The sequence below is a fragment of the Neolamprologus brichardi genome, chromosome 15 (assembly GCF_056152115.1).
Source record: "Neolamprologus brichardi isolate AB-2024 chromosome 15, ASM5615211v1, whole genome shotgun sequence".
Lineage (NCBI taxonomy): Eukaryota > Metazoa > Chordata > Actinopteri > Cichliformes > Cichlidae > Neolamprologus > Neolamprologus brichardi.
Window position 1 is genome coordinate 21,181,253 of NC_142118.1, and position 12,966 is coordinate 21,194,218.

Sequence of the window (12,966 nt, forward strand, 5' to 3'; positions counted from 1 at the left end):
TCACACTGTCACCTTTATCATCACCACCTAGAGCTTAGAAGAAGAAATAATTCTATACTTAATAATACTTAAACAATAATAATAACAACAACAACAATAACAGAACTGATATTAACATCCTCACTGTAACACACCACAAAGCTTACTGTGCCTTCTTCTCTGGTGTTCTTGGTGTAGCTGATGGAAGCCAAGGAAATGTCATCTTCAGGTTCAGTCTACATAAGGACGATCACATAATGATTGCTAACACATTAAGCCAAACCTTGGTTTAAGTATTAAAGTATTTTGCACATAGACACAGTTCAGAGAATGTGAGTCTCTGCCGTGTTTAAACTCGGTCCCTGCACAAACACAGCTTATAAAATTAAGTGTAGGTATTCTGCAAAAAACTTTAATATATGCATTTCGTGAATGGTTGGAGAGTGGTTGTTAGGAGATGTGAAACTCACATTGTTCTGTCCATCCATTTCCATGTTCCCTGCAAAGAGGAAAAAATTGAGTTGCACTTCTAGTTCTGAGTCTGTGTTCTTACAGTTATTATAGAAAACTGTATTGTCTAAACTGATTAAACTGGTAAAGACTGGTTGTCTAATTTAATAATCTAAGACTTGTCCACATAACTTGAACTTCATCATGTCACGAGTCAGCAAAACACATTAAATTTAACAGTTAAAACATTTTACATTACATTTGTCCTGTTCTCACCTCTAGTTTTCCTCCTTGTGATCATCACCACAGCAGCAACTAAGACTGCTACTAAAGCAGGAAATATAATATGCTCCCATGACCAACCTGGAAAGAAAATTAATCCATGTTGAACTTACTTTTAAAAAATCTAGGGATTAATATTTATTTTTACTGACACATAGTTATTTTTTGTTAAATCATAGTGGTGATTTCCCTTCTGATGTAGCCTATTGCGAAATCTAATTATTGTGAGTGATCCTGTTTTCATTACTGTTTTTTAATTATTCTGCCTCCGGTGCTGGATTTGGTGTCACTATTAACTTTTTTGCTGTTGTGGATTTTTTTTTGTTGTAATTGCATTCTCACCTGAAAACACAAAACAGCAGCCAAATTAAATCTGTACAATGAAAATGTGTCTTATGTTCCTTTTCCCCAATCAATGCCAAAAACATGTATCATTTTTATGAAATGGCTCTTTAAACTTAAAAAGATTTACAGATGAAGCTTTTTTTAATGATACTCTTTACTTTGAGGTAATAACAGCTTGTTTTCTCACCTGACGACACAGAGCTGAAGGGAAACAGCTTCACTTTGTTACTGGACTCATCTGTCACATTGCACTTCAATGACTCATAAAACTTTGACTTCTGATTAAGGTGAGATTTAAATGTCACTGCTGAAGAGCAGGAACCTGGTAATATCTTCATGTCTGTATAGATGTTCTCTTCACCCTCGTAGAGCCACTCTACTGTGTATGTACAGGGTTTATATGCCAACAAGGAGCAGCTCAAGATGGCTTTGTTACCGTTGTCATGTTGAGTCGCTGGTGAAGACAAAAGATGAGAGAAAAAATAGTTTAATCACAGTATTGATTATTTTAATGTTTCAGCAAAGTTTGTGCTGAAAAACATTATGAATGAAATACTCACTGTTAATAACGGACAGATAGACATCAAACTCTGAAACTTCATTTCTTGATTTGATTTGTCTGCACATGTAACGGCCAGCATCCTCAACTGTGACCTTGTTTATAACCAGAGAACAGTCTTCACTAACACTCAGCCTGGCTGACGTAGCTCTAACATCTTTGTGAATCTGCCCATGAGTGGCCAACTCTACTGCTGCCATGTCTGTTGAACCACTGACGGCCCAGGTAGTACTGTTACAGTCATCCTGACCATGTGTCACATTTTCACAAGGCAAAGTGAGGTCATCACCAACTATGACAATAGAGACAGAGTGTAGTAGATGAATTGTTGGTGCTATGACACATAAACATCACAAATGTGACTTGGCGCAAATTTAGTTTGAGGATTATTTTTGATACGAAACAAGTTGGTCTCAAATGTAGTCTCATTGAGTCAAATAAAGTTGCCAGCAAAACTTGTCCTTACTTGTAAACTGAAGCATCAGAAGCAGAAATACAGTCATTTTAACGCTCCCGAATTCAGCCATCTCTTTCTTGTTCTCGTGCTCACTAATGACACAGTCTCTTGTATTTTCTTAAAGTTACACACAGCTTCTGCTTTATGTGGTTTTTGAGGTGTTGTCCTGTCATAGTGACTTTAGTCTGCCACGTATTATATGTTAAAAAAATATAAATTTTTAACCAAATTTAGTGTACGTATGAGTAGAGAGACAGTTTTTCATTTAATGTTGTTTTTCTCATATTTTTAATGCATTTTCACAGTAGACAGTGGTGCGTTTTTACCTCAACAGAGAATCTAAAATTAGAATCATAAATGGCATTAAGATAGAGTATACAGGGGAATATGAATATGACAATGTAGTATTATTTTCATATAATTCATCAGCATTCAAAACTGAAATGTTTGCAATGAAAAGTAGGCATCCTGTAGCAGCTACCATGCCACAGTGGTGAAACACAGATATGATGCTTTTGTGGTCTGCGACCTGCTGGTTCCTCATTGCATGAAGAATTCTTTGACGTGAATGGGAAAGTGTTTTAGTAAAAACACGGGCACAATAGCATCAGAGCTCTGGGCCCTGTTTAATGGCTTTTATGTGTCTGGGTAGGTAGATGCATAATACACTGCAAGATGGAAGACATATTGCACCCACATTCAAATATAAGACACAAACTTACATGTATGAAATGATCCTCGCACTGATGTGCTGACATTCATATTTATTATTTACATGTCGCTGTGTCTAATTTAATAATTTTTTAAAAAGTTGTCATAATGTCATTATATTTAAAGTAAGAGCTGGACGTAATATTTTGTTTGTGGCAATGCCACACATACACTAAAAAATGTGGCAGTACTACCTCAGTGATTAGTGGCTCAAGACAAGAACATGACCGACTGAGTGCTTCAGTGGACTGTCCTCTGGTTCTTAAGGTGCGTACAGTCTGGTTGTCAATACATTTTTGAATTTTCAAATAGTCATTAAAGTATTAAAAAAAACCAAATACAGTATTATCTTTATTTGAAAATACAGAGTATAGTTGTTGCCTTCTTATTTGTGACTGGTAGGATGTGATGTCCCATGACTGCCAGAAGGTGGTGGCAATGGCGCAAAAAGCCATGTTCCAGCTTTTTTATTTTCCTACATCTGTGATGATGAAGATGTCGTGATGGTGTCTGAAAATGCTGAAGACTTCTCCCTCTGTCAGACTTCACAGAATGACTGAAAACTTCAACATCAGCTCACCAAAGCAGTACAAGCTCAGATTTGGATGTTTCATACTGTCAGTATGACATGTAAGAAAGTGTAAGAATAAATGTTTGTGTACTCAACTATTTTTTCCTCTTGTTAAAAAACAACAAGACAAAAATGAGTTTCATCAGTGTAATTATTTTAAAATATCCATTTATGTTCTAATAGGACACAATGAGAAGCAATGATGATGTTAATACTCTCAGAAACAGACAGAAGAACAATAAAATCTAATCCTCAATGCCCTCTGATATGACCTTTCTGTAGGTTCAGTGATCACCATCATAAATCTTGAACCTTGAACCAGACACCCACTTCCAGTCAGCCAGTCTGTTCCGCTGCTGTGTTTCCTTGACTGAAGTCCACGATATTATGATGATAGTTATCCTGACCATCAGTCTTACTTTTTGTCATGTGACTGGCAGAATGAATGACCCATTCGCAAAGCAGTGAAAAAAGTTCACTCCAGCACTTGCAATGCAATTAGATGATTTCAGTTCATTTATAGAACGAAGAAAGTTGTGGAGAGGGGAAGCTGTACAGCAATACAGCGTTTGAGTAGTAGAGTAATGGACAACATTTTTGTTTTTATTGCATAAAAGGATAGGAGTGCGATGGTAAAGTGGAAACAGCATCCAGGACAGAAACAGCCACATTATACTGCTAACAGAACTATGTTTCTTTGGTTGTCTGTTAGTGACTGACAAACACTCATACACAAATATCCATTTCACACAAGTATCTCATTTTATTGCATTTTCAATCTGGGAATATTTTCACCCTCTCCACCTCTAGAGGGAGTCTCTGTTATCTCAGTGGCTTCATGTACGATAGTGCACAAGAAAAGAAATCATAATCCATTCGTATATTTCTTTGGTTTGTTGATGATGGAATAGAGGTCACTGGAAGAAGAATATCCAGCAGAAGATAAGGAAGCATTTACAGTACTGTATATCACAGTATCATCTGCACCATTACAGGGTACCTTAAAGAAAACATGAATAATAAATTCCTACCTTAATTAATCATACATGTCAGAAGTTTTGATAGTTATGATTTGGATGCCAACATATTCATTGTAACCGATTACAGATCTTACCCTGGCTTTATTCTGGGTCTTCTGGGCAAAGCTGATGGTGGCATAAGAAACACCGTCATCAAGTTCAGCCTATACATTGAAGACATTATAATGAATACGAAATTATTTTGAATTCAAAACCTTTGTCAAGCACAGGGTTTTTTTAAACAGACATGTTAGAATGAACAAATACAGCAGTAGGGATGGGTATCGTTTAGGTTTTATCCAATACCAGTGCCAAACCGGTACTTTTGAAATGGTGCCGGTGCTTAAACGGTGCTTAAAGAATCAAGAACAGAAACTTTGTCCAAAAACCTCTCATGTTTAGCTGTTTTTTGTAAAAAGATAACAATGTTAGCCTTTTCTTCAGCTATAGGGTATATATGGTATCACTCTTGGTTGGAAGCAGTGCTTAAACAATGGAAAAAAACACAGAAACTTTGTCCAAAAACCTCTCATGTTTAGCTGTTTCCCACTTTTTCTTTGGTCATTTTAGCCTTTTTGGCCAGGGTGAAGGGAGTATCTGCCATCAAACAAGAAGACAGCCACATGTAACTACGACGGTGTTTGCTAGTTCACCTTACATGCATTAATTTAATAACGTGGTTAGCCTACTCAATGTAAATTACACACGAACAACATTAAGCTACTCACGCAGAGAAGAACGGCTGCTGCTGCCATCATCATCATGCGTCACCAGGTGTTTCATCAGATTCGAGGTGTTACCTCCTTTGCACAGTATCACCTTAAAGCACTTGTTGCAGGCTGCTGAGTTTGCATCTTTTGCTGTGAAGTACAGCCAGACTTTTGACCGCTTCGCCTTGGGCATTTTAATCTGTAGCTCTGCTCTAAAAGAACGTACGTACCTGGACCCGCCTACTACGCTTGCAAAGGTAAAATGATTGGCTAGAATCCAAAGTGTGTGACATCTCAGGAAAAAAAAGCACTGAAATGTGCGCTGCTTTTCGGTCTGGTTACTACCGTTTATGTCGGTATAATGGCACCGGATACCGGTACCCATCCCTATACAGCAGTAAGTGTAACTTTGAACTGGGTGTAGTGTGTGTGATCTCAGTGTTGTGACTGGCTTCTGAACCAGACTGAGCCTCTTTGGGGCTTAAGCTTGGTTCCTGCACAGGCACAGAAACATAGGTGAGTCAAATTATGCATTTTCTGCTGTATATGCAGTCCCTACAAATCGTTTTTTGCGACTGTACAACTATTTAGTACTAGTAAACATTGTAGTGTTTAAACTCACCTTATTTCCTTCCATTTGTTCTTTATTTCCTGGAAAAAACAACAGATATGACATAAGTCAGACACAGAAGTGGGTTTCAGACATTTGCACAAATGACTGATCAGGTGATCTGCTGATCTCACATCTTTGCCTGCTGAAATTCAAACTATGCTCAGTTGCTAAGCTTTCTCAGTTATATTTATCATCAAGCCATAAACTCTTTTCCTCAATGTAAAGTCAGCAAAACACATCAAACATGAACGCTGAAACATCAAATATTTTTATACAAAGATCTACACAATGATACAGACAAAAGATGAAACATTTAACTTTTTAATTTTAATGTTTAATCTGTGAATGGTCCTACCTTTCATTTTCTTCCATGAGATGATCACTATGATAATTAAGAGTGCTGCTAAACCCACAGTCACATAAACATAGCACCATGACCAACCTGGAACACATGGGCGCATATTTGGTTTAATTATAAGCAACAGTTTGAGGTCAATTAAAGTTTTTACGTTTTCTCACCCGAGGACGGAGGGCTGAAGGGAAACAGCTGCACTATTTTGTGTTCATCTGTCACTTTACACCTTACAAACAGTAATTCAGACAAAATTGACTTCTGATTAAAGTGAGATGTTGCAAATGTCACATTGGAATTACAGGAACGTGATGAAATCTCCATGACTGAGGATATATTCTCTTTACCCTCGTAGACCCACTCCACTGAATTCCTACAGCCTTCATATGAGAACACGTAGCAGTAAAAGATGACTTTATCGTTGCTTTTTTGTTCAGTCACTGGTGGTGATGGAGATATCGAGAGATAAAGACAACAACAGAAACATTAGCCTCATCATTTTAATGAATATTTATGTAATATTTCAGTATGTTGCTCAAAACAAAACACATTAACTTGACAACACTGATATACACATACTCACTGTGAATAACAGAAAGATGAACAGGTGAGTCTTGTCGGTTTCCTGATATGAACCGTCTGCATTTGTACAGACCAACATCCTGATCTGTGACCTTCTGAATAACTAGAGAACAGTTTGCTGTAACGCTCAGTCTACCTAACTTAGCTCCAGCTTCTTTGTGAAACTGACCATGTTCAAAGTGTGTTACTGTTTTTGCACTTCTTAAATTCATGAACATCCAGGTTGTACTGTCACAGTTATGCTGACCATCTACTGTATTTTTACACGGCAACGTGACTTCATCACCATCTCTTACAATAAACGATAAATGTTGCCAGGTTGCTGTTGCTGAAATAAGAGAGACAGAGACAAATTTGATCAACAAACTGATAAATTGACAGGGTTTTTTTTTTTTAAAAAATACAGTACTTAGTGTGAGGATAATTTTAAATACACTGCATTTTACACATTTCTGTCTCAGATTTGGTTTACAGTTTAAAATTATTTATGTCATGTGTATCTTTGAAAGGAAAAAAAGCACATTCAATGTATTAAATATGCTCTTGATGTATTGAAATGTATTTGTAATAGTTGCCACTAGGATCAGAGCCATCAACCTGTTTCAAAACCTGTGATTCTTTCATTTAATGCTCACCATACATGTTTGGGACTGAGCCCTACACTTATTTACGGTCCTACTTGTTTTTGAACTGAACTGAACAAACATGCCCCACTGAAGTAAAAGAGAATAGGATTCCAATAGCTATCAGTGTCTCGTCTCTGTGAGCTGATGGATTTGAACATTTCTACAGAGATTAGGACACAATGAAAACATGTCTGGTTGTCTTTTCTACACTCAGAGCAAAAAAAAAGTCTCTAAAATGGGACCCAGGTCCTTTATACAAAGATGGGTTTTAGTAATATGATTACATGTAAACATGACCAGACAGTTTTTGCTTAGTTGCTGCTGTTGAGAAATAGTCTGAAAGTCAAAAGAAATTAAAAACAAACTGATGTCTCACCTTTAGATTTCAAGATTCAAGTAATCAATAACGGCATGGCATTTAAGCATATAGTATTTAATGACGTAACACTTGAATGTTTGCAATTTAATGTGTGTCCTTACCTGCAAACTGAAGCATCATCATCATGAAAAAAGAAATCTTAAACCATCTGCTTGGAAACATCGTGCCTTTTGGTGTCTCCTCGTAACGCTCACTATGTAGTCTCTGAGAGTCCTTCTGAAACACAAATGCAACATGTGCTTCTTGTGTTCTGTGAGGTGTCACATCCTCATAATGACTTAACGTCTGCGTCTTCTCACGTCATTCACTTAGCCAACATGAGATTACAGGAAGTCATTTAATAATAATGCAGAGACGATCAGCTGAGATAAGTTGTTCACAGAAACGCAAATCCTTTTCTGTTAGACTGTGTTTATATTAGAAAAAAGAAGAGTCTTTGAGATGTTTAACATGGAGCGTAAACCCCCCACCCACCCACCCACCCCCAGTCCAACATGGTGACATCACAGTAACTTGGAAGACAGACAAGATGTGTCAGTGCTGTGACGCATCTTGTCTGTCTCTGACATAACTTTCTCCCTTACGTAACCAACACACAAATGATGAAATTAGCCAGCCGCTGCTGGTCTTTCTGGAATTTGACACCCTACCTTAGCCTTGGGGAGTGAAAATATGAACATTACTTTTATTTATTTTTTTTATGCACAAAAACAGAAGAGAATTATAGCAAAGTAGAAACTTCATCCAGAACAGCAGCAACCGCATTATGCTGCCAACACAACTTTGGCTCTTTGCAAGCATCTGCACTGACAACATCCAAATGCAAAGCTAACCAGGAAAGCAGAGTGATGATGAAGCTGATTTTATACTCACCCAGTCCCAGCAGCCGGACCCTGGACTTCAGCAGGTAACCAAAGCAGTGATGAGGAGTCAGGCTTGCAGCCTTGTCTACCTCTTCATGTTTCTAAACTAAAATCACTGAAACGTTTTTATCTTTTCTTTGCATTGTTGCCTTTGTTTTATACCTAAAATCTAAAACAAAGATTGTATCTGTGCCCCCATTTGGATGGGCATTCATGTTGGTGTGTGTAACCTATAAGTTCATTGTGTTAATGTTACAATGCAAAACAAGTGGTGTAACAAAGTAATGCACTGCAATACTTTTTTCTTTAAAGGAACAAGCAATACATGACTTGTCTTGAGTAAGGACCCAAGTACTGCTGATTAGACATTTAAAAAAAGCTGTGAAGGCTGAAGTAAGGCGCTCTGCCAGCGGGTGGGCCAAACAAAAATATCCAGCCCACAACTTCAGAGAAAAACAACAGTAAAATGCAAGAGACAGGAAAAAAGAATAAAGATGGCAATAAAAATATATCTATTTCCTGTGAGTAATGAGGTGTCACTTCCTCACGGTGACTTCAGTCTTTTTCTTCTGAACTCTAACATTTGTTGAAATAATTGATAACCTTTTTAATCTAACATAATGATAATATAATGATAAAGCTGAGTGTATGCCAACCCCAGCCCAGCAACTAAATCCTGATCTTCCACAGGTAACAAATCAGTCACACGTATAACAGTGCAACATCCAGCTCTATCTGTACATGTTTCTACAGTAGAATTACTCTGCATAGCTGTATTAGGATCGGGATCTGTGTGAGTTTGTGGGACTGTAGCCTTAATAATTGGTAGCTTAGATTATGTTACGGGTTATGTAAAAGTAATGTGATGAGAACTGCAACAAATTACTTTCTCTGGTGTTTAATTACATAGTGCATTAATTTTTAGACAAGAGTACTGTGTAATACATGAGTGACAAACCCGGCACTAGTCACTGTCCTATGTTGACCAAAAAAAATAAAATTACCAACAAACTACACATCAAAACTCTTTTGATCAAAGAAAAATGTTAATGCCACAGCAGAAGCACAGGAAGAAGGTGCTATCTCCATTTGTGAGGGTATTTTTTCTTTACCCTCATAGACCCACTCCACAGTGTGTCTACAAGGCTAATGTGTCCTCACAGAGTGGTGACTTTACCATTGTCCTTTTGTTTGGTCAATGATGGTGACGGATATTTTGAAAGAGAAAGACATTAAAAGGAAAATTAGTCTCAGCACTGTAATCAATATTAATATAAAATCTCAGTCTGTTGTTCTAAAACTTTGAGACACATTAAGATCTAAATATTCACTGATAGATGAACATGAGAGTCTGATACTTCCTGTCTTCCTGATATGAACTGCCTGCAGTTGTAATGACCAACATCCTGATCTATGGCCTTGTTTATAAGACTCAGTAAGACTGAGCTGTTTATCTCCTTAAAGAATTCAAGATCCAGACAACACCATCACAATTATGCTGAACATCCTTTACACTTTAACAGGGCAACGTGGCTTCATCACCAACACTTGACAGTCAAAGATAAAAGTTGTCCTGTTGACGCTGTTGAGAAAAAGGAAGAGAAATGCTACCATCTAATAATATGACTGCTTCATGGATATTTAATATAAGGACCATTTTAAATACAATTTTGTGTCTCAGCTTTGGTTTAAAATGTAAAATTATTTCTGCTGTATGTACAGAAAAATCTGCAGACAAATCAGTATAAGGAAATAATACAAATCCATTTGAATGTAAACGTACTTCTTACGCTCTCCAGGTCGCCTCTCTAATGACACATCTCTAAACCTTTTTTGTAAAGACATATAAAAATACATCTGTTTCCTCTGAGTAATGAGGTGTCACTTCCTCACATTAACTTCAGTCTTTCTCTTCCAATCACCAATATTTGTTGAATCAGTTGAGATCACCTGTTTGTTACAATTTAGAGTTAAAAGTAAAAATGTATTTTTTATAGTTTGCCTATTCTAAGCTTGTGTACTTTAGTATTGTGTTATTGTGCTATTACATGTACTCCTGTGTGGTTAGTGACAGAACAGGAAGTTGGAGGTGTGAAGATTCTTAGTGAAATGTCAGGGACCCAGCAATAAGGCATAGAGGACACAGATGTTTAATTCAAAAATGGGCTTTTATTGACCCCAAAATATGAAAGATAATTAGCAAAGCCAAAAAATTAAACAAGCGGACCAATAAGAGAGACTGATTTCACTTTAATTGTGTTAAGCTTTACACTGATATAAACTTGCATTGTTGTGGTACTAATAATAATAAGCAATAAAGACAAAAATGACAAAAACTCATTTAAGTAGCAGATGTGAAAATTATCAAATTATTTTTAACAGAAAAACTAAAATAACAAAGCAGCTAATTCTACAAAACCTTCATTTTTAGGTGATGTTTTTCACACTGTCCACCTTGAGAGGGAGTCTCAGCTCTCTCAGTGGCTTCATGCCTGGAAGATCTGATATTGTCTGTTTCATCCATCCATCCATCCATCCATCTTCCTCCGCTTTATCCGAGGCCGGGTCGCGGGGGCAGCAGCCTAAGCAAAGAGGCCCAGACCTCCCTCTCCCCAGGCACCTCCTCCAGCTTATCCGGGGGAACACCAAGGCGTTCCCAGGCCAGCCGAGAGATATAATCTCTCCAGCGTGTCCTGGGTCTGCCGCGGGGCCTCCTCCCGGTGGGACATGCCTGGAACACCTCACCCAGGAGGCGCCCAGGGGGCATCCTTACCAGATGCCCAAACCACCTCAGCTGGCTCTGATGTGGAGCAGCAGCGGCTCTACTCTGAGCCCCTCGCGGATGGCCGAACTTCTCACCCTATCTCTAAGAGAGAGGCCAGCCACCCTTCGGAGGAAGCCCATTTCTGCCGCTTGTATCCGCGATCTTGTTCTTTCGGTCACTACCCACAGCTTGTGGCCATAGGTGAGGGTAGGGACGTAGATCGACACTGATCGATATTGTCTGGTTCATCACCACTAAATCTGTTGTCATAGATCATTGTATATGAACTACAAAATAATTCTTCAGAAATTATATCAAATAAAGACTGCATAAGATAGCAATGAGATAAGATGAGCTGCATCATACCTTGTGCCCATGACCACAGACAACAAGTTTCAAGCAGTTACAAAGTTAGATTTACTATTTAGAGCATGCTTATAGCCCTTTTTACTCTAACCTGCATCTTAGTTGATGATCAGTCAATATATGCAACATTTTAAACAACGTCATAAATGCAGTAAGTAATATCTTATTTCTTTGGTTTGTTTACAGCGGAGTAAAGGCTGCTGGGATCACAGAAAACTCCAGAAGGGGAGAAAGCTTTCACAGTGCTATAGATCACAGTGTCACCGTCATCAGCACCGTCACCTAGAACCTAAAAGAAAACATGAAAGCTAAATTTCACATACCTTATAATTTAAAACAACATATACTGGTCATGATTTGGATATAAATATACTTTACCTGGGCTTTCGTCTTGCTCTTCCTGGTGAAGTTGATGGAAGCATAGGAAACACCAGGTTCAGTCTGCAATATTATGACAATCAGCTCATCAACTGTCAGCTTTCAAGTATTTGTCTTCATTCACACAGACACATTTCGCACAGCACATACAGCAGTGAGTACTGGGCGTAGTATGTGACCTTTGCAGGGTTGAAGTTCTGCTCTGCGCAAATACAGGACAGCTGAGTAAGAATCTCACAGTTTTCTTATTTATTTTTGGGCATCGGCTATTTTATATTATCCCCCATGAATCCTTTGTTGCTGCAACTACTTACTTCTACACTACATGTTATACTCACATTTGCATAAAGTATTTTATTATTAGTGTTAAACTCACTGTGTTTTCTTCCCTTTGCCTTTTATTTCCTGAAATGACAAGACAATCATGTTTAGCTTTCGTACTGAAAATCCACAGTTTCAATTTTGTCTCATTTCTAAAGCAAACAAACAAAAACAAACATCTAACACGTGGCAAAACCGCAACAGTCAAAAGGAGACAATTACATATGTTACATTTATCATCGTGATTTTGTTTCCGCACGTCTTCAAATAGAAATCTCAATGATCAGTGAAACGCTTGCAGATGTGCAACACCTGGAAACAGCTGTCTGGAAATTGCCTTATATGAGTCGGCAAAATACATGAAACTCTCAAGATGAAACATATTTCTACACACATTGAAAATACACAATAAACATTTTTAATTTACCTTTCAATCTGTGATTGGTCTCACCTTTCATTGTCTTCTGTCTGATTATGATTACAGCAATCGCTGTGAGTGCTGCCAAACCCACAAGAACAACAATGAACCACCATGACCAACCTGGAAACAGAATAAAGTCAGCGCAGTCGCTGCCGCTGTGAAATGACCTGGATTGTGAGACACACTGAATCAAATGAATTCTATTTCAGCTCTGACAT

General features: G+C 37.8%; 2 protein-coding genes across 2 annotated transcripts; both read right to left on the bottom strand.

Annotated features, from left to right (window-relative positions):
• Positions 1-2,142, bottom strand: LOC148098480 (uncharacterized). The gene is made up of 5 exons (XM_087852490.1): positions 2,082-2,142; positions 1,617-1,949; positions 1,215-1,510; positions 147-215; positions 1-27 (listed from the first exon to the last, which is right to left on the bottom strand). Exons 1-5 carry the CDS (start codon positions 2,140-2,142, stop codon positions 1-3), a joined length of 786 nt encoding a protein of 261 aa, XP_087708616.1.
• Positions 2,143-4,219: 2,077 nt separating this feature from the next.
• LOC148098481 (uncharacterized) lies at positions 4,220-7,797 on the bottom strand. The gene is made up of 8 exons (XM_087852362.1): positions 7,737-7,797; positions 6,632-6,958; positions 6,216-6,488; positions 6,052-6,138; positions 5,706-5,734; positions 5,522-5,577; positions 4,469-4,538; positions 4,220-4,354 (listed from the first exon to the last, which is right to left on the bottom strand). Exons 1-8 carry the CDS (start codon positions 7,795-7,797, stop codon positions 4,220-4,222), a joined length of 1,038 nt encoding a protein of 345 aa, XP_087708488.1.
• Between the last annotated feature and the right edge of the window lie 5,169 nt (positions 7,798-12,966).